The 22648-nt window shown below is 33.0% G+C and overlaps 2 protein-coding genes across 2 annotated transcripts; both read right to left on the bottom strand.

Moving 5' to 3' along the window:
* Window positions 1-737: 737 nt before the first annotated feature.
* On the bottom strand, window positions 738-2009 carry LOC129310681 (ferredoxin-thioredoxin reductase subunit A1, chloroplastic-like). The gene has a single exon (XM_054952596.1). The coding sequence runs from the start codon at window positions 1965-1967 to the stop codon at window positions 1263-1265; it is 705 nt and encodes a 234-aa protein (XP_054808571.1). The 5' UTR covers window positions 1968-2009; the 3' UTR covers window positions 738-1262.
* Window positions 2010-4119: 2110 nt separating this feature from the next.
* LOC129311334 (coatomer subunit delta-like) lies at window positions 4120-11790 on the bottom strand. The gene is made up of 12 exons (XM_054953565.1): window positions 11706-11790; window positions 11536-11566; window positions 10868-10907; window positions 9944-10167; window positions 9299-9541; window positions 9029-9203; window positions 8518-8822; window positions 7829-8027; window positions 7583-7736; window positions 5010-5072; window positions 4821-4917; window positions 4120-4511 (listed from the first exon to the last, which is right to left on the bottom strand). Exons 2-12 carry the CDS (start codon window positions 11536-11538, stop codon window positions 4422-4424), a joined length of 1593 nt encoding a protein of 530 aa, XP_054809540.1. The 5' UTR covers window positions 11539-11566; window positions 11706-11790; the 3' UTR covers window positions 4120-4421.
* Window positions 11791-22648: the final 10858 nt, after the last annotated feature.

Here is a 22648-nt window from a genome sequence, read left to right as displayed (position 1 = left end):
TGAAAAGAGACATACGTGAAATATGGTAAATTAAGAACAAATCCTAAAACATTTACTTTGACCAAACATTATATTATGATTAAGAACAAAAACAATATCTAAGGATGAGACTGCACGTGAAACCAGACTCTCCAATCCGAAAATCCACTAGGAATGCCAAGGATGAATTACACGTGGGATAATAGACTAGATTGGCAAAATTCTCTGACTAAATAAAAGTAGAATCTACTCAGATGCTACTTTTTAAAATTCTTCAAATTAGTGAAGATGCATACAACAGACCACCAAAATAGCAAGAAGTATCATAGTTTAATATTCATTAACAGATATTACAAATCAAATTATCAGACGAGGAAGTTAATAAAGGATGCAATTCATTTTAATTTTAGACCACAAACAGACACCTCCAACCTAGAAACTAGAGAATGAGGCTTAAAACTGCAAATAATCAACGACTATCTTATTGTGCACTATATCAAGAGAAGATGAAAAGGTTGGCAGAACCATTTCAGTGCTAACATAAACCAACAAATGTTTACACAACCTTCTAAATGAAAGTATGGATGAGTCCACGATCACTTGCATATTGCATCAGAGAATCTTATCTTTCTAATTTGATCGATCTGGATAGCTCGCATTAACAACAAAATATCCACTTTCATTTAAGAAATATCAAAAAGGAAAAGAAAAAAAAAATTTAAATGCTTGAATCTGTTATTTAATAAAATGGCAATAGCTTGAAAAAGAGAACCCCACAACATAGAATATTCTCATCGGAACACAGTACAAATGCTTAAGGGAGAGAACCAGGTCAAGAACAACATGACATCATGTTTCAGGTAGCACTCCAAATGCTCTTCTACAAACTAACTAGAACGAGGATTTGTCACAACATATAAAGTCCAAGAAATTCATTAAAGGAGAATACTCAAAATACCAAGATAAGAGAAAAGACATAATTCACAGCATGAATTTTACATCTGCTACCAGCCACCTAAGACAGAGAAAGAGCACCCATTACAAAGCATAAAGGAAACCTAATTCTCAGAAGCGCAGTCAAAAATCACCGGGAAGATGTAATGACGTCAGAAAACTGGTTGAAGCACAATGATATATAACCCACAGGGATTCCACAAGCATACATCACTGCTCAGGGACATTATTCCCTATTATAAAGTGTATTTGTCTGGCCTGAGGGAGCAGATTATCCATCCCCTAATGGAGTGTAAGTAGATTAGGAGAAGATGAAAAGAAGAGAGCAGTTAAATAAACTCAAATTCGTCTTCTTTGAGGTGGGCAAAGAACTTGACGGTACCACGACCTGGAATCTCGGTGACAAACTCAACCTTGTAAGGCAAGTTAGCAGAGATTCGTTTCCCCTTCCAGAGACCTACATATTGCTTTATCTCGCCTTCCAAACCCGTAAGTTCAAACTCAGGAACTTTGGGAACATGGTACACCTTCAGAGGAGCCGTGACCCTAACCCGAGATCCAACATTAGCTTCTGGGGACGAAGTAGATGGAGGAGACGACAAATCATTGACCTCCACAGCAGAAGACACAGTCCAATTTCGCGAATGCAACGATTTGCTAAAAGAAAGCTGACAATCACAGGCAACACCGACTGGCCTCGCTACAGCGGGTATAGGGCAAAACCCACGACGCGAAATCAAGGAAGACGAAGAAGATTTAGCTGCTGCTGATGAGGATGATGACATCATTGTTCTCACATGGGTCTTCATGGTGCAATTGGGGGAAGCACTAACCATGTTGTTTGGGTCTGAAATTGCGAAGGAGGTGGAAGAGATGATCGGTGAAATGCAGGAGGTCATGCTTGTTCTGATTTGATTTATGGGATCCTTTATCGTTTTACCTATCAGTCTTGGAAGTGGAAGATGAATGCGAGAGAGTGAATTTGGTAGTTTTGTTTGTTCAGTCAGAGATATTCGCCGCAACCTCTCATTCATTGATTGTTCCCCCTCCCGCTCGTCTAACCACCCACCATTTTGGAGTTTTTTCCTCTCGGGCTTGAGATATTTTAAACGCACACGCTATTTTTTTCTTTTATTTTATTTTTTTATAACATCGGAAATAATTAAATTTTATTATTAAAAAAACGTAATATTCAGTCCTTATATTTTTATTATATTTTATTTTTAGTTCTTTTAATTTTTTTTTAGTGTTTTGAGTTTCTATAATTTTAAAAAAAATAAATAACTTTTATTTTTTAGATCTCCATAATTTTTAGTTTTCAGTGGTTTTAATCTTTATAAAAACTAAAAACATTAGAAAAATTAGAAAAATTAAAAATAAAATTTAATAAAATTATAAGAATTAAAGATTATATTTTTTATTATTTATTTAGTAGTAATATTATATCTTACCATCTTTGTTTGATTCATGTATGTTTGGCCAATTTTCTTTGATTTATTTATACATTGCTGGGCATTAAAGAAAATATTTTTTTCATTAAAAAATAACTTTTTGGTTTAAGAGGAAAATTATTTTAGAATAAATTCGATTTTTTTTCATAATTTTATTATATTGAAATGAAATGATAAAATAAAGAATACAATTCACCCACACAATCACTTCTTGTATTATTCTCCCTTCGTCAATATATAAAAAAGTTAAATTGATTTTAGCAAGTCACATCAAAATTGATCTCGCATATTAATCAAGAACGTGTGTAGCTCTTTCTATATTTTGTATTGCCACGAATTCAAATCCGAAAACCTTATATAAAACTATATATACGGATATGACGTGACGCTGATAAAAATATATTGTCATTTAATAAGCAAGTTGCACTTTGGAAAATGAAACGCAAAGTACTTAATGGTTAATAAAATCAACCACCATTAGATCAGGCGAAAAGGGGGAAAAAATGATAGCAAAATTTGATGTGTCTAAAGCAAAGCATTGACTTTAAGTTTTGCAAATGAAAAATCCTTAAGAAAAATATCTACTGGGAAAACTTCTCTTCATTTGAGGTCTGATACAGCTAAATTTCAATTAAAATTAAAGTTAATAATAACATCAAGTATATCAATTAATTCTTATAGTCTTTTTAAAGGGAATAATTTTGTATGCTATTATTAATTTTTTGTTATCTAAGAATGTCTTATGTGAGTGACATTTGAGGGAGAAGGACACGGGGGCGATCTAGCATCACAAGTCCAATATCTGATTCCAGTTCCACACATAAGATTTTGCAATTTGTTGTTATTCTGGTCTCTTACTATCTATCCCCAAGATAACCTTTTCCAATGGGTAAACGGATAAGGATAATGGCCCCCCTTCGTTGCGTGCCATTTGGACCCATTTTAAGCGTTAAGCAAATGGTTTTAATATGAGGATAATTTACACTTTTAAATTCTAAAATATATTCTAGCTTGCTTCAAATTTTTCCGATCATATTATGCCTATGAAATATCTATAAATAAAAGGGCAGGTTTTTTTCCACAAAGGGCAAAGGGGTAGATTTTATTACTTTAAATTCAACAAAAAAGGTATTGAACTACATTTTAATATTTTTAATTTAAACTAGACATCACGACCATAATGCATTCCACCATATGGCCCTCGATCGGGCATATAGGTTGTGGTGGTTTAGAAGAATCTCAGGAATAACATCTTCTTAGCCCCTTTGAAGAGTTGAATGATTTGGCCGGCCAACTGGTTGTTGTACAGATTCTGTTTTACACTCGATTTGACAATGGCTAATGGCCAATTGTAGTGAAGGAAGTGAGAGAATTCCATTACGTCTGAGTAGCTTACATATCTCACATGTAACATGGTTCTCCAAAAATAAAAATAAAAATTTGAGGGATAAGGTTAAACCACAGAGGCAGTGGAAATGGCAAGGAGATTAGATCCACAAAGATCAGGTTATTCATAACCATAGGAGATCCTGCAAAATGTCATAAAGCATTAATGCTCAAGAGGTTGGCTCTTGGTTCCTTGGATAGCCCATCAATGGTATCTTGATCTCAAGAGTATATCAGTGGATAGGGTTCTTAGTGTATGTTAAGCATCGTGTTAGTTTTGATCAAACCACCTGTTGACCAAAATAACATGAGAATAGCTTTTGATCAAAACATGATTATCAAAACATGATTTCAACCGTTAGAAGGGCTACAATTTTTCTTTACAATCAAGAGATTATATGCAATGTTACTCAATATCCTTTTACAAATCTTGTTCGAGAAATCAAGCTATGGCGTAAATACACTCAAGGTTTGCATTAATGTAAGGAAAAACAAAACATACTTCCCTGCCTTGCGAAGCAAAACCAAGGTGCAAGTATAATTTCATGGGTATAACAAGAGATGAAACTAGGAAAAGAAAAACCTATTGGCAAAAGATCCGCTTGATGACATCCATAAGTAAAAGAAGCTCAGAATCCAAGGAATAATCAACTACACCACTTGATAGTTTTCCGTGACCAATTGAATTCTCTGGGAGTATTTGGGAGGATTGCCACCCCTTTGCGGTATGATGTTGACAACCTACAATTGAAATTGCAACAGGGCAAGTTAAATAAGAATTTTTGCTTTTTCTGAATCAAACACGCTGCACCAGAAATGAACTACAGATGATAATGAAGGTTCTTCATTTAAAATGTTACTGTGACAGCGAGTGTATAGGCATGATAAATATCTGTCCAGACAAAGGTCAATAATGTAACAGCTTCCCTTAAAAATAGAAGATATGCATCAACTTCAGCCAGAAAGATTAACACATAATTCAAGAATCACTTTACTTCCAATAAGCATATCAAGAACTGCATGCCAAAAAAAATGAAGATTTGAGCAGACCTTCAGGTCACTATATGTTTCAGTTGCTGAGAATCGGACTGAAATTGGAAAGAAAACAGATGCATCTGCTGGTGGAACAACAAACTCCAGAGACCCACTGCCACATACATGAGAGTCAGATGACACATTCAAGACAGACGACTACTGGATAACACAGCTCTGAACAATACAACATCAAATTTAGCATACCTTCGGTTTGAATTGTCAATAAGGAGGATAGACCACTCCAAGAAGGAATTCCTAGAGTCATACCTGAAATGGAAATTTTAATAGGGTGTTATAACAATGAAAACAGAAACCAACATGAAAGAAGATATAGAACTGCTCCATATTTTATGCTAGGTAGATAGATCTATTGATGTAACACACACTTGCATAGATTCAAACTGAGGGAGAGAGCAGGAAGGAAAGAACAGAGCAGGGGAAGAAATAAGAGAAATATAGAAACAGAGGGAGGGAGAAATGAGAGACGAGAACTGAGAGGGAGTGGAACCAGACGGAAAGAAACGCAGAGTTGAGAGGGAGAGCATTCACATAACTCAGAAATTCATTCATTCAAGTCTGGCCTATCTCACAAGTGCAAGGCTTAGTCTATTTAAACTAAGCTTCCTACCTATTAAGGAAACCTTAATAACCCATCCATATAAAGCTAAGTCTCAGATTTCCTCTTAAAAAATAACACCAAAGGAAACCTATTTCTTCCTAGAATAAGCTACAACCTAGGCAGGTTTCTCTAAAATATGTTACTCTTATATTTCATCATCTATCCTCGCAATCATCCCCTTAAACAAATGACAACTCTTTTAATTTCCATAACTCCTTTTCTTAACCCCAACGTGGTTTGGTTTTAAAGAAAAACTCAGGAAAAAAATAAAGAAAATTACAATGAACGAAGACAAACCCAGAATCCGAAGTTAATTTAAGATTTTCAGAAAAAATCCTTTTTGAATTTCCAATTCGTTAATATTTTTATCCATCTTAATTGTTTTGACTGTGACAGTCAGCTAGGAGCTTCATGACCCAATATTGAAGAGGTTCTATCACTTCGTTATTCTGGTGATTTATACATATGTAAAATTCCACCGGCAAGTATTATCAGAAGCAAGAGAAAATTTTCTCTAGACTTCTCTACTATTTCAGATCTCTGTGTGTGTGTGTGTCCATGTCAACAAGTCCTCAAAAGAGGATGTTAGAAGAACTTAAAGAACCTAGAACAATTATGAAAGCGTATTAGCTTAACAAAGCCCTTCAATCCATTGCATGTCAGCTAAGAAGGGCTATTCCCAAAAAAGAAACACGCACACAGATCAAAAGAAGCAACAAAAACAGCAGCAACAGTAATAGAAATAATCATGAGCTGAATCCAATACCATAATAAAACATTGAAGTAATAAGCCCTATCCTACAGAAGCAACAAACAAAAACACAAGCTGATGTGTCCAGCAGTGCACTCCAATCACAAGCACCGATTCTTACAAACAAGGCATACTGCCACAAAATGTATCTAATTACTCCTAAAAGTCCAAATAAAAGTAACAAGAGAGGTTACAAGCATAAGACAGATGCTGATCATTAGAGATGCCCAAAAAAAAGAAAATTTGTTTCAGAGACACCAGGCTGACACTATTCTTGGGGGAGAAAATGATAACTACTCTCCTAAATATGAAAAGTGAAAACACATGTTAGGTGCGAAAGGCCTAAGTAATGTAATGCAGCTGAAGTAAATCATTGGTTAAGTATCTCATTTCAAACAATACCTTCAACTTAGTCATTAGGATAAATATTAAACTGCAGAGTACGTCTTATTTGCTTGTCTTAACAAGCAAGCAAACCAAGCTGGTGGCTTCCCAGAATTCAGATTCCAGCAAATTCAAAGTCAACTAGAGGTTGGAACCTTTGAGGTAAAAATCTTGGAAATGGGAGCAAGACACATGATAGAGAAATGGAAAACCACCGAATCAGACCAGAAAATCCCCAGACCCAAGCAAGTCTCCTCCAACTACCCGAATCCGAACCCCAGGCCTTTCACCTCTGTCAGCAGCCCACTCAAAAATCCAAGATTAAAATAGATAGCTATGCTGGAAAGAAGTACCTGAACCAACTTAACAAAACCCCTAAAAGAAAGCACTCTTTAAATTGTCTACCCTTTTTGAGATCTCTCCAACAACATCATAAAAAGACGTGAGTGGCTATCACAATTGACCAGGCGTCTCAGAACCTTTTCCTCCACATTTATGCCATCCAAGGCATCCCAACCCACTATCAGCCAAATGAAGAATTCAAATAAAAATAGAGCATAAAATGAACAAGGAATCCTCCCAAATGAGACAGCTTGCCAAAAAAAAAAAAAATCAAACACCAAATGAAAACATATTAACTCGAGAAAACATCCCAGTCCCCTGCGATCTATATCCAACAAAGAAACATTCCACATAACAAAATAAGAGTTTGATTCATACTCAACTGACAGTGAAAGAGATGTAAGACATCCAAAGCAACCACGAATATGCAACACTTCTCAAGCATATGTCCATTTAACTAGACCGATCTACGAAAGCCACAGCTTGTGATAGGTAAATCTTGGTTAACACAATCACCAAATAGTGTTGTTGTCAAGACAGCAAACGTTAACATGTACCAGAGATTTTATATATATAATCTTCATGCAATATACACAAATCATGGACATAATACCCCTAATTTTTATTTTTATTTTGAGCAAACCCTAATTTTAATTCATGGAGAAGAAAACTAAATCTAACCTCCATTCCCCATCAATCTGCCTAACATTCGGGGCTTCTCGAAGAGCTGGAAGAGGTACTGAGATCACAACATTTCGCAGGTCAAACATTGATGAAGCTTCATACTCAATGCTAACATAAGTTTCATTTCCCGAAACAGAAGGCCAGCAGTTGACTGCATGCACAAAAATTTTACAATGTAAGTTAATAATACAAAAGTAAAACAACACAAGCAATAGATGAGATTAATGATAAATATGAACCCACTAGTCAATGGCACCAGGGACTCATCGTTGCTTTGCATCCTCCACTTCAAAAGGCCAACACCAGCTGCATCGCCAGCTTGACCCGTAGGGAAAGGCCTATTGGGATCCTTTAGACCTAGTATATTTTCAGAGGAAAATAATTCTTTATTCACATTAGGGTGCGTTTTGAAAAGGATGCCTGGATTGCCCCCAGTTTTAATCTGCAATGCAAGTCATAGCATTTAAAAAACCATCACATTTCTTTCTTTTCCAACAATTAAAATTTGCATACACTACTAATGTTTCAAAAGAGCAATGCATTCGCACCTAAAATTGTATCAAAAATAAAAATGCTTCTTTGTACCTTATTTTTTTTATGAATTATTTACAAAAATATTCCTGAGAGTTTTTTATAAATAACATAGATATGTATCACGCATCAGAAGCAACAGACTACTCAAAACTAGATTATAAGCCCTCAACATCTTCCTCTCAGGTTTCATCCCCTCTAATTGAGAAGCCAATGTCTGATATGAAACCAATCTTTGCTACTCTTCTGAAGAGATTTAACAAACCCAAAAAACATTGGCATCAACAAAAAATAATGAACTATGAAGAAAAGACAAGCTATGTTAAATTAAAACAACAAGAAGGAAATGTATCACTATTCACTATGGACACTTCAAAGTATTAGAAGACAGAATAAGATACCTGAACTTGAATAAAACCATCCTCCTGGTTAAGGATTTGAAGAGACAATGTGCCCTGGACATCGAAATTACTCACTCCACCGTCTCGTTTCAGTGTCACATTAAGTTTCTCCTCGACAGTTAAAGTTACAGGATCAGTAGCCAGTGGGGCAGCTGGTCTAGACTGGCCAAGTTTTGGCTGAACATCTTCAAGAATGACTTCACCTTCTGCTTTCAATGATTCCAAAAACTGGTTTGTCCTCTGAGATTTACCAAGCTGCATGCCAGAACCTTTAGGTGGCGCAGTAGCAGATGCTGGTGGTTGACCTGGGGAACAGAATACAGGAGCACAAAAGTGAAAAGAGCACGTCTTAATAAGTAACTAATAGCAAAACTAAGTGTTAATTCAGGCACATAGTAATTCATCTGTCGGAGCATGATAATTGCAACCAGGATACAGAATGGTTCAACTACTGTTTCAACTCATTAGATTTAGAACTTAAAAGCACTCCAGAAGGATACTAAAACACAACCTTTTGATTTGGTAGAAAATGAATCAATGTCAGTGCTGAGCCCAAAACCAGAGCCACTTCCAAAACCAGATCCACTGCTAGATATGCTCAAATCATTAAAGCTACTTTCAATTCTTCCTGAGCCCATCGACTGCAAAGACATGAATCCACCTTTTTCACCTCTGTTCTTTTCAATCTGTAGAACACATGCAGTGACTTTAGATAAATGAGGGACAATCCAAGACTTTTAAATGTGAGTACATTGGTGACGAAGGAGCCTTCCATTCATACCTTGCTCTTATCAATCTCACTAGCTTTCCGCTTCATAACATCCTTGGTTTCATTTATCTTACTCTGCAGAACAAGCTTGTGCAATTTCTCCTCATGACTCTCCATTTCACAGTATTGCTTAACTTGTGCGACTGTCACGTTTTCCTTGTGCCCAAGAGAGATGACTTCATCAAATGCAAAAATCAGCTCAAATGCATTCTTGCAGATGCCCTCTTCATCAAGGGAATAAGAATATTCAGGCACCTAAGCCATCTTAAGGATAGAACAACTTTTATGCACATCTCCATCAAAATTATCATGAAAATACACCCATCTTATAAAAGTTAAAGCAACTTCCTACTGTAAATAAGTTGATCATTCCTTAAACCCTTTGAACCTTCCAATTAGCATATTTGCTAAATGCCTTCTTAAGCACTAAATGCCAAAATAGTGCAAACGTTCATATTGATAATTCTACCAAGTAAATGTCAAAATGAGAGGAAGTATGAAAAAGAAAAAAATATATCAAATTTTGGACATAAAACCTATAAAATTTATGACAAGGTCAACAATGTCCTTGATCATAAAGGAGAAAGAAAATCAAACCATCGAAAGAAACAAGTACAAGTATAAAATGTCAAAATGAAAGCATTATTAAAAGGATACAAGCTTGGAGAGAAGTCTTAGAGTCTCCAAATCCTCCAGTATGTTGCTCTGCTTGTTTGTCACAAGAAGCAGGTACAGTATTTCTATTGGCTGGTAAACATAGCGTACACTCTCAGTCTCAACATAGGTGTGCTGTTTTCCAGTGCCTACTAACTTGGGAAAGGCTGCAAGAAGACCCTCAATTCTTGAACGAGGCATATCTACAAACTGTCTCGATACCAGAACTGCAATTGAAGGACAGATTTGTGAAGAGATTGATCTTGAATTCATAAACACTTAGACACCATAAATCAAAATTAATGAGACCTAGCTGTGCTTTAAGCTCTGAAAGTTTATCCTAGGTAGAGAAAGTAAACAGGGAAAGAACTCAAGGAAAATTCCATGCATAAAAAAGAAAATTAGGTTATGCCTATTAACAAAATGTAGCTAATGTCTACATGAACTCCTTAAAGATTGAAATGTTAGTGTAAGAAAAAGATTTCGTAGCTTTACACTCTATGCTGAGTTACTAACAAGCTAAAGGAGTCTTACACAAAATCTTAAAAAAAGTTGAAGCAAGCAACAATATGTAACCATAAAATAGAGCATTATGGATCAGTTGCAGCCTTACAGCTACAGTTTACAATATTGCATGTAATTTCAAATTCAAGAAACAAATAAATGAATGACAGATTTGTTTATGTTGGTACTCTAGTTAATTAATACAACAACAACAAGCCTTATCCCACTAAATAGGGTTGGTTACATAGATTGTACAATGCCATTGTGCTCTATCATCACTCTAGTTAATTAATGAGGGGTGGGGAATCTTCCACAGCAGCTTATCCACTACATTTCTATTTCCCTTAATGACTTGCTTTTCAGTGAGGTGACAAATTGACAAGAGGCAGGCAAACGGTGAAGAAAGGGACTAAAAAAGCTCACCTTTCCCAGATTTGCTCACAATGGATGCAGCAAGTACAACCTGTATGACAGATATAACAAAGATAAAAACCAACATTTACTGGGGAAGATAGGCAGTCCAGCAATGCAAAGCAGTAAATGGAGAAAACGAAACATGGCTTGGCAACCCAACTTCCAGATCCACTGTCCTTATAGAAGCAAGTTCAGCTACTTGACAGGAACAAAGAACCACAGCTATTAAAGAGGTAAGTAAACCAAGCACCCAAAGTAAAGTGGTAAACAAGAAGATAAAAAGTTAACATTAATCTTGAAGAAGATTCAAGCTACAAATATATTATCACGAAAATGTCCCATTCCGTTGGATGCAATACAGATCAAGTAACTGACTAAATACAAACAAGATCACTGACTCGGGTAAACATAGGCCAACGAACAAAGTATGCAATTGACACGAATCGATAAAAAGCGTGAAATAAGAAAATCTAATCAATTGCACAATAAATCCAAATGGTCATGAATTACCAATATATAAACCAAAGCAATATTAGGGGCATAATGCATTAAAATGATCATAAACCAACGCATTGGAACGGAGACTGGAGAACATTTCGTGACACGGTGATCAACCAAAACGGAGGCAATTAGGAGAATAGCAGATCAAGGAATTTAAAAATGACAAGAAGATTTACCATCTTGTAAAGCAGACGGAAATTCTGGAATCTGCAAAATACAAATCAAGAAAATTGTGAGCTTGGCAGTTAAGTAAGTTTGCTGTCCATTAACAGAGTTGCCATCCAATCCCAGCCCAGATACAAAATCAGAAGAAAAACCAGAAATGCAGAGAGAGATGAGACCCTACTCGCACAGGATCTGAGATTTAGAAGCACAGATCTGAAGAGATGATGCAAAATAGAGAACCCGTAGAGTGGCTCGATGGGTAGCGCAGACCGGCTTTTATTTGCCGATCTATGTACGAGCGAAAGGATGATACGGTGCGTTCAGGAGGCACGTGCGCCTTCTGTTCCCAAAAAGAAAAAAATAATGACATGCACGAGCACGATAATTCTGGTTTTTAGTCTGGTTTATTGCCTAAAAATAAAACAGAGAGAGAGAGAGGAGGAGGAGGAGGAGGAACAGTTTTAGGTAAAAAGAGAGACATTCTTCTTATTGTGGGAGAATTGTCCAAAAATACCTCAGCAATTATTTATTTGCTAATAAAAGACTTGAGACAATTTTTGAAACTTGGTCCTTCTCTGGCTTCACCTACATAAAATGACCATTTTGCCCTTATAACATTGGAAAAAAGCTCAAGCAAAGATGCTCTTTTTTAGCATGCTATCGTCTGCAACCCAACGTTCGATTCTATCTGATAACCAAGTTGATGACTTTGTTAGGTTAGCTATTCTTTTTTTTTTTGTATTTGTTTGGTGACAGTAGAGTTTAATTCTGAGTTTCATATTTTCGCTAAAAGAGTGCAAAAGAGGTTGAGTTTCATATTTTCGCTAAAAGAGTGCAAAAGAGGCTGAATGAAGTATTTGCTCTACCATTGCTCCTTCTATAAGTGTATGTCCTTATATTGCAAAGGTTGGTGACACCTAATGTAGAAATTGATAGAATGATGTTATGATTTTTTTTTTTTTTGCTAATGAAAGTATTTTCCTTCAATGTTGAAAATTGCAGGTTTATATAACATTTTCATAAGCCTTGAGAGTAAGAAACAGAAAGAAATATTATGATAGACCCCAAGGCACAAATGACATGGCATTGATGGTAAGGAAGCCTGGAGATGGCGTGCAAGCTTGAAAAGAGACCCTAAGTATGAAGGAAGAAGCTCAAAGAGTCCAACTATTTAAGTTCAGCATACTAAAAGATCCAACTGAACAATCTTGTTTACTTCATCATCATCCCAATATATAAGTGGCTCATCTCGTAATGGTAGCGCAACCCAACCAATAGAAACTTCTCAGATAACAATATCTGCATCAAAATATATGAGTTAACATAACTAACTAACTAAATAAATACAAAGTTTAAATTAACATACTAAAGTTTGCATTTCAAAAAATAAAAGCATTCACCAAAATATTTCCCTATTTTTCCTCTTATCAAAGCATCCTAATAATCTCCAACCTCTTTCACCATAAGATTGGACCAATTGTGTGAATATAATGTGCTTTTATTGTAATATATCATATTCAATAGTTGTTGTGTGATAGTTCCTAATGTGAGAGGGTATAACAAAATCCCAAGTGTGAAAAATACAAATAATGAATCAAACCTTTGATCATGCTCTTAAGGTCATTAAAGCTTTTTCTATCATACTTCTTCTTAAACTTTAAATATAAGTCATTAGTACTACTTGCTACTTCCTTACTAACACCTCCCCTTGCAAGGCAACCTTGTTGACATTCCAACTAATGTTTCATTTATAACTAACCTCACTTTTCTAATGAATATTGATGAAATTGCTAGGTCGATTGCTTTAACAATTTCAGCACATAAAACATGTGTAATTTGGTGCACCTAACATCTAGAATCTTACCAAACCCAATTTTATCTACCCTACTCTTCAATTGTCAATTATTCCTTACAAAAATTGCCACTTCTACAAATTGTTTTAGGGAGCATCTTGTTAACAATTTTTCTTCTTTGGTTGAGGAGGTACTTGCCCTTTCTCTTTCTTCTCTTGCAATCTTATCATATTCACTCATCTCTTCCTCAAACAATTTCTCCTAGGCTTCCCTTACATATTTGTTTCCCTCTATCGTTCACTTAAATATCCATTTACCTTTCTTGTTTGGCCAAAAATTCCTTCTTAAACTCGGGCAAACCAGTTACCTTAGATTTCCCTTTCTCTGATTCTTTCCCTTTCACCTTTTTTACTTTGATAGAATATTAATAAGGGAGAACCAATGTCACTAACAAATTTAAGTAGCAATGGAATTATTCGAATAAATGGGGAAAATTTACTAAAGTCACCAACTTATTATGCAACGCCTAAGATGGTCCTCCAATGCCATCATTGATACACTGAGACACTCATCTAAATACTCCTCGACTTTGTCAGCAACCACCACCACCAACGACGATGCCTCCGCCGTCTTTCGCCTGGGTGTAATGACCTTCCATGGATATGCAATTGATTGTGAGCGGTAGGAGGAACTCTGTGTGAAGTTTTTTTTTTTATGCTACAAGAGCAAAATGGCATTACATACATGTGATTTAATGTCAAAGAAGGACCAAGTTTCATAAATCATTAAATTGTCCCAAGTCCTTATTAGCAAATAAATTGCTAGTGAGGTATTTTTGGGCAATTCTCCCTGTTATTATTGGTTATTGATCATTGATATTGATTATTAAGCATAAATAATGAAAATGATGAGATAAATTTTGGCCAAGCTAATGTTGTGCAAGAGCATATGTTTTTTTTTTCAATGCAACTTATAGACATTACATAAGAGTTGGAATACTTATATTAAATCTCAACCTTCTCTAACTAATTATAATTTAATTAAAATTTTGTATTTTAGAATAGTGTTGACTATTAATCAAAATTTTATGTAAAAATATATATACTTGATCAATCATATCGTCTCTCTCACTATTCTAAAAATGATCCCTTAATCTATGTGAAGTTTTAGGGGAAAATTACATTTTTAAGATCCATGAATGGATAATAGCGTTCAGCTTCTTGTAAACTATTTATTTTATGTCAAGTATGACATTAATATTTTTGAAAATATTTATTATGTTGCAAACAATATAACTTTTTCTATACTTATAAAATATATTAAATATTTTAAATTTCAAGTTCATGGAATTTATAATTCCATTCTTTGCTTTGACAACGATTGGTTGTCTAACAGTAATATTATTTTCTTTGAAGAAGTCTTAATTCAAACCTTGCTTTAACATGTTTGTATGTTGAAATGGATTTGATTGTCCCTGCACAATAAACTTATTCATTTTGCTTTGTCTTTATTTGTTAAAAATGCTAAAATTAATTTTAGCCCTCGATATAATGTAGTCTTGCATCTTCACCCCTAAAAATTTGGTTCTAGATTGGTCTTGCTTGCTTGTATTTGTGTTGCATGGTCTCTCATTCTTAGGATGGAATGGCTAGGTTATAGTTTAAAAAAATAATCCATTGTTGACAAGAAAATGCTAAGTTGGAGAAGTTGAATGAAAAGTTCATATTTACTCATCCGAGACCAAATGACTAATAAGAATGCTTTCATAATGAGGTCAAGTGAACTTATTGGTCTAGAATATGCTTGAGTAGGTCTTTTTCTTACATGTAAGCATAAGCCACCTTCAAGTCACGTGTTATTGCACACCTAAAGTGCCTTCAATGAATATAAAGGCAGAACATGAAAAAGTTTTTTTTTTTTAGTAAAGAAGACTAAAAAGTGAATGACCTGCTCTTATCCCCCATCGTATATTGTTTATTAATCTAAAAAGAAAAGGAGAAAAAAGTTTTTTTTTTGGCAAAGAAGACTCTCTCACATGAAAAGCATGCACACCCTCTCGCCTAATATATGCTTTGAGGGGAGTTTTGAAGGGAGAGATCAAAACTAAATTGAAAAAAGTTTCAATATTAAATACTTCAATTAAATGTTAAAGAACAAAAAGCATCTAAAGCTCCATGATGAACTTGTCTTTTTTCAAATAGTTAAGTGTTGCCTGCTGAGACCTCAAAGGACTTTATGGCCATGTTAAACACCTCAAGATGTTATGCTCATATAGATGAATATTATTTTTCAATCCATCACGACTTGTGTATAAACAGCTAAACTTCAATTTTTTTTTACACTATCTTTTGTTTTCTTTAAACTTTTGAGTTCTAATACACATAAATGACATATTTCATTCTAGATTATAAAAGAAAAAAAAGTCAAGGAAACAAAATTACCTAGGTGGCTCATGTGCCATGTCGTCACTTCATGATTCTACCAAGCACGAGATTTAGAGCTCATTTAGTTGTTGGAAAGAAAATGAATGGAATAGAGTGTTGATAAATGATAAAATATACTAAGATAAGCTTGTGGAATGATAGAAAAGTGAGAATCATAAAGAAGCGAGGGTCATGAAGTGATGAATGGGTAAGAATAGGGATTGATAACCTTATTCATGTTAATATTCATTCTCACCCTTTTATCATCTCGTGACTTTCATTTCTCTATTATCCTCATCTCTTTGTCAACCTATAACCCCATTTTAGTTCATTCTATTTTTTTATCAACTCATTCTATGCTACTTATTTTCAATAATCAAATGGGTTCTAAGAATTTTTACCTTTGCCTTAGCACAAGAGGGAATTTAGGTGCAGGTGACATGTGCAGTTGTGCTTTTTCATTTAAAAAATTATGGAATCAATGTTTAAAACACCCAATACTACTCATGAATTATAAATATAAATATAGATGTTGATCATAATAGACTGAGCTATCCATCACTCTTAATATCTTAGGGAAGGTATTTCTTATCGTTGACAACATTTACTGCTTATACTTACAAAAAAGAAAACAAAAAAAGAAACGTCCTTCTATGTAAATATTGATGATGTTACTCCAATTAAATTTGACAACACTCAAATCTAGCCAGACAATATTAAATATCATACAATGTATTATATGACAGATAACACTCATTTTAAATTTCATGTAAAACATGCCCCGTGCATAAATGTAAAGGGTGTCAATTTTGTATCACAAGAACATAATTTGCATGTTTGGCATTTTGTCAATGGATTCAATCTTAAAAAAAAAAATACTTTCCTAACTTCTCAAGTTTAATGTTGTCAATCTTTATATTTTTAAGTATGGTTATAAGGACTTAACAATAATTGCCCTTAACATAAAATTCAATATTTCTTAAGCTGATAAAAAGAAGAAGGAGAAGAAGAAAAAGAAGAACAAGGCAGGAAAAAAAAGAGGATTATACTAAAGCCCTTAAACGTATGATGGGCGAAACTTCAAAAAAAGCAAGACACTAGCTAGAGTAAAGGATTAGTGCCCATTATTCAAAATATTCGCCTCTCCTTTGATTTATTAGCCATTTAGATGAGTAGAGTTATTATTGAATATTATAAAATATTTTTAAGTATTTGATGGGTTGCCTAAGTTGTGTCAGCACTCAATTAAACTAAAATGGGTTAATGAGCAAATACGACCCTGAACTCTTGCTTGAAAATCATCATAAATCTTGAACTCTTAAAATATACAAAATAAATCCTAAACTTTTAAATTGATAATAAAATAACCCCTGATTATTAATTTTTTAACACCGTTACTGTCCATGCAGATATTATTCACGATTTATTTTCCTATGAATTTAATCATGACTGTTACAATACCTGCATAGATGGCAACGGTGTTAAAAAAAGTTAACAGTTAGGGTTTATTTTGCTATGAATTTAAAAGTTTAAAATTTATTTTGTATATTTTAAGAGTTCAGGTTTAGGACAATTTTTAAGCAATAGTTCAAAGTTCTATTTGCTAATTAACCCAACCAAGATTGATTAATATAATATAGGCCAACCTTAAATTATTTTTTTCAATGAGCAATTTAAGGGTTAATTTTTAGTTGGTTCCAGGTATTTAAAAACTAATAAAACTAAATGCTAGATTTTTACACTAAAATGCAAATGAGAAATGCAATTCATATTACTAAAACTACCTAAATGGATGCTAATGCTAAAGTCTAACAATTAAATTTTATTGTGCAATGCATGAATTCTAAATTATGATTTGCAAGTTTTTGTTTCAAGAAAAAAATGAAATGTAAACTAAAGCAATTAATCAGGTGATAAAAAAATAATTGACCAAAAATTAAGAGTAGTTTGATTTAAATGTGACAAAGGGGACAACTTAGAACATCATATAGAATTAACTTTTCTAGTCTAATTCAATTAGTTAGACCAAAGGGAAGTGAAATTAACAAATTCAATTACCTAATCAAAGCAAAGGAAACACATAAGTATAAAGTCTAACACTTAATTAATTAAAAAACTCATAGTGAACCAAATACTATGACTATGAATTAGGTAAATTAAATCCATCAAAACCAATGATGATTAAAATATAATAAATCTAGAAAATATATTTAAATTATCTAATTAAATAATTAAATAAATTACCAACTCAATTGAATAATCAAGAGGTAAAAGGAATAACCCAAATTTGCAACAAACATCATAATGACAATTAAATCAATAATGAGAACTCAGTCACTAATTTAATTGGCAAAGCAAGTTTGTATAAACATAAATTCTAGAAATTCATTAAACACAAAATCAATTCAATCTAATATTTAAAATATTTACAATTTAAAAGTAGATTGTTTTCCAACATTGCAACTTAGAATCATTTAAAACTAAATAATCTTAAGCTCTTGGATTAGAAAGATAACTGAAAAATCATACTCCAATGGTCTTCAAGTGCAAATACTAGGCTCTAGCTTCTTCTATGCTTGTCCCAAGCTGTCTTCCAAATTAGCTCAAGCTCCCATAAATTTTCTTCTTCCTCCAAGCCTCAAGCAAGTCACAGCCATGAGAAGATGATTGATGGAGATAGAAATAAGAGACAATTCTCTTGATGTGCGCGTGTATGTCATATATAATTATGAAGGAGAGAAGAAGAAATGGTGTGTCGTGAATGAGTGGAATGGGAAACAATTAGGATTTGTGTGGATGAGAGATTAAAGAGATGGGGTGGCACAAAATGGATCAAAATTGGAGAATGGTGCTATGGGTGATTGTATTAAATGAAGATAAAGGAAACGCTGGAGTTGATGACGATAATGCATGCTGAAAGGGGGAAAATTTTGAAAGAGGGAGCTTCTCCATTCATTTCGACGACAGTGTAAACTTGGTGAGAGGGAGATTGGAAAAAATGATCTAATAGTTAAAAGAGAGGGTAGAGAGTTAATGAAAAATCCCAACAATTAAATTCAAAAGGAGCCTATAAGAAAAGAGATAAAAAAAGTGTAAAAATCCTTTAATTTTTCTTGATCAGAAATGCTCATTGTGCCCTTGATAAACCTTAATAATTCCTTTCTTGTCTTATTTCTTCATAGCCCTTAGATGCTTTTTCAATTTTCAAGACTCAATCTTTACCATTGAACTTCATGAATTTTATCTTCATGGCCTAAAAAATCAAATGCACCCATCAGTGTAGATTTTATTCAAAATAAAATCCATATGTCATAAAATATTTTCAAATTAATTTTTATAGCAATTATAATTTTTTTACAAAATGATCACAAACTCAAATAATGTGTAATAATTTAAATTAAGCTCAATTAATGATTAATAAAATTAAACCATGTTAAAGATAGGAAAATAAAATATTCATAATTTAGCTTAGAATTCCTATAATTAATTCAAAAAAATATTATTCTTCAAAATTGGCTAATAATCCAAATAATATCTAATAAACCTAAAATGGCCCAAAATCATCATTAAAATGCATGAAAAAGGTGAGATAAAATATATAAAATCTATGATTCATCAGTATTTCAAAAGGAATTGTTATAAATTAATAATATTAATTATTATTTAATTCTATTTATTATTTTGTAACATATAATTTAAACAACATTATTATTTGAAACCATTTTTTAATAGTGATTAAGGTGATTTTATTACCTAGCATTATGAGATCTGCTTATAAAAGGCAGTGCTTGCTACAGGTTCAATTACAGCATTGATACTCTCAGTCGTTGTCCTCTTCTTTGTGTGATTATCTAAGTATATTCTGTGAATTTTTATCATTTTGTGTCCCTACTTTTAGTAGAAAGAGTCTGTTTAATCTTAAAGAACTATCACATGATCTACCTAGTATGACGGAGTAGCTCTTAAAGATAGCATCTTTAGGTCCGACTCAGACTGTATTTTTACCTATTGGTGCCAATAATCTTAAGAGCTATCCTTAACAAGTAAATCTTGTTTAGTTGTACTAAATTGTGTGCAGCGGAGGTGTGCGGTAAAGCTGTGAGATTTGATGATGTTTATGAATAAATTGAGAATGGGGGCACATGTGAGTAAGCATATGCTAAGATAGACAATGGTGGATAAAGACACTTATAGTGCTAAATTCCTAAAATCTGGACTCGCTTAAGACCTTAAAGACACATTTTGGGTAAAAATTCCCATCATGAACTCTAATTGTAGTAGAAAATCAAATACGATGGTACTTGGTGATTCAAGATATGGTGGATGTGCTATCATTGAGCATACATGTTTTCAAGAGCTTAGCTTGGTTTTCTGTAACAAGCACGCATATATCATGCCTACAATTTTTCCTATAATTTTGCTTTTTGCCTAAAGTTAAAGCTTGGTGAGTAATTGCTAGTATTTGAAGTTTCAACCGCCAAGTTTTTTTATATGATTAATGATGATTATATTAACATTGAGAATGGACATTAAATGCTTAGTGCGTTCTTGCAATTTTATGAATGATTTATCTTGTCTCATATTTTTGAGGTTAGTTATTGTATGCTCATTTTTGTGATCAATCTATGTACATACGAGCTTAACAAGTTTTGTTAACTTGCCTTACTTCTGTTTATGAATTACGAGGATAATAATCAAATTATGTTTGGCCATCTGGAAGTTGGAATTGAATTATTTATCTTACCTTCAAAATATTCCAGTGTGTGGGATTCCCTAAATTCGATGGAAGAAAACGAGATATATATGTTTGTAGGGTTCATATGTTTCATATCAATTTGACATGCAATAGTCATAATTGTGATTCTAATTGTGATGTGGATAATTTAACCTTGAAAATCTAGTAGTCATGTGACTTAATATATTTGTTGATGGTTAATTATGCTTTGTGAAAAATGTGTTTTAGTAGGGTTGTATTAAAAGAAATTTCTTCATGCACTAATAAATTAGTAATTTGTAACAATAGCAAAAATCACGTGAATTTTTGTTTGTGTAATGGTGTATGTTATGATTGGCCATATGCCAATGTGCATGTAAAAAATCTGAATGAGACAGCATTATTATATTTTAAGTTTGGAAATTGTTTGAATGAAATTGATTGTGCGTTACTTCAAACATCAACGCCATTAAATTTGTTGAAACTATATATCAAATATTTATTATGGCACCATAATATCTCATAATAAAGTTAATTTATGTGATTGGCAAAAGTTATCTAATATTCTTTGATTGGATATGTTGCTTTATCTACCTTGATGTTTTAAGATGCAATTATTTTATTTGTTGCATAGATTGTTTTAGTTAAGGCATGAGATATTTGAGAAGATATATGTGAAATTTGATTCTGGAGATTTGTTGACTGTATTACTTAGGTGTGGGCATTGATTATTTTTTTTCCAGCTTTAATTGAAAAAAATGTTATATATGGTGTTTGCTTGCACTACTTTGAGCACATGCTAAAAAATGATTTTTTATCATTTCACAAATTAATATCTAAAACGTGGGGTTGTGTGTTTGTATTGATATGTTTATGGTAGATTTAAAATTATGAGAAATTCTATTACATCGTGAGATTCTAATTTAATTAGAGTTATTGTTGTTAAGGCATGAAAATATTTTTCATGCAATTGAAATATTTAAAAGTGTAGGGATGCCTAATGTGTGGAGTTTGTTGAAAAAAATGTATTGTGCCAAAATATCAACCTTATAAATGTCAAGTTGTTTTTTGTTGTGGTTTAGAGAAAAATTATGTGAAGGCTTTATGACCTGCATAAATGCTAACAAAATTATGATTTATGAAGATGGTGGCACATAATTTAATCATTTATCTAATGCCAATAAATGTAATTTGAAATAGGAGCATGACTTATTTAATTATCTTAGCATGAACATTTATTATCGTGATTTTGAATAATGATTTATTCATGCATCATGGTCCATATGAGATAAATATAATATTTTTTAAATTACAAGATTGTAAATAGTGGATTTTCTAATGTATAAAATACGTGGATGTTAATGTGAGAAGAGCCACTAGTGATTATTCACCCTTAGTGGTGATGGAAATAAATATGATAACGAGACCATAAAGTTTATTACTCTGAATTTGGAGGCTAAGTTGTGAAAAATCTCTTTAGCAATTGTTTTGATGTAAATTTGATAGTGAGTATTGATAAGCATTCTTATGATACAAACATATTATTAAAAAAATAAAAGTGGGATGATTTTATTGCTCGATATATGTATGTATATATGAACAAATTTTGGAGAGTTTGCTACATTAGTTAATGTTAATTTCATGATATAGTTATGTTGTGTGGATATTAAGCATATTAAGTAGTCTCATAAAAGGATGAGATAAACGAGTGTTTGAAGTATACCATTAATGTTGGCATCATGCATAATGGATTCTCAAATAATACAATGATATTAACTGAATTTTATATTTAGGTGAGAAAAAATCCATTTGAAGCCAAATAAAATGTTATCCGAGCTAGAGTTTATTACTCTAAAGTTGGCTAATAATGAGGCTGAGTAGTTAATAAACTTTTTAGTGAATATTTTACTGTGAGTAAAATTGACACAAGCCATATCGATGACTTGTGATTGCCAAATAACAATAGTCATTGTAAAGAGAATAATGACATGGATAGATATCGTTTGAGATATAATTAAACATACTAAAAGAGGAAGTTATCTCAATCAATTATGTGACCAGATGTAAATCTAATGGATCTATTAACTAACCTCTGGGGATGATTTTAATTATTAAAATGTTGAGAAAAATGTGACTTAAGCCTATTTGAAATAAACAGTGATGACAACCTAACCTTTGTAATTGAAGATCCCAT

This window comes from Prosopis cineraria, unplaced genomic scaffold (assembly GCF_029017545.1).
Source record: "Prosopis cineraria cultivar Desert tree isolate PC_DT_omini unplaced genomic scaffold, ASM2901754v1 PC5, whole genome shotgun sequence".
NCBI classification, from domain to species: domain Eukaryota; kingdom Viridiplantae; phylum Streptophyta; class Magnoliopsida; order Fabales; family Fabaceae; genus Prosopis; species Prosopis cineraria.
Note: the sequence above shows the minus strand (reverse complement) of the source record. Positions and strands in the feature narration are given on the sequence as shown.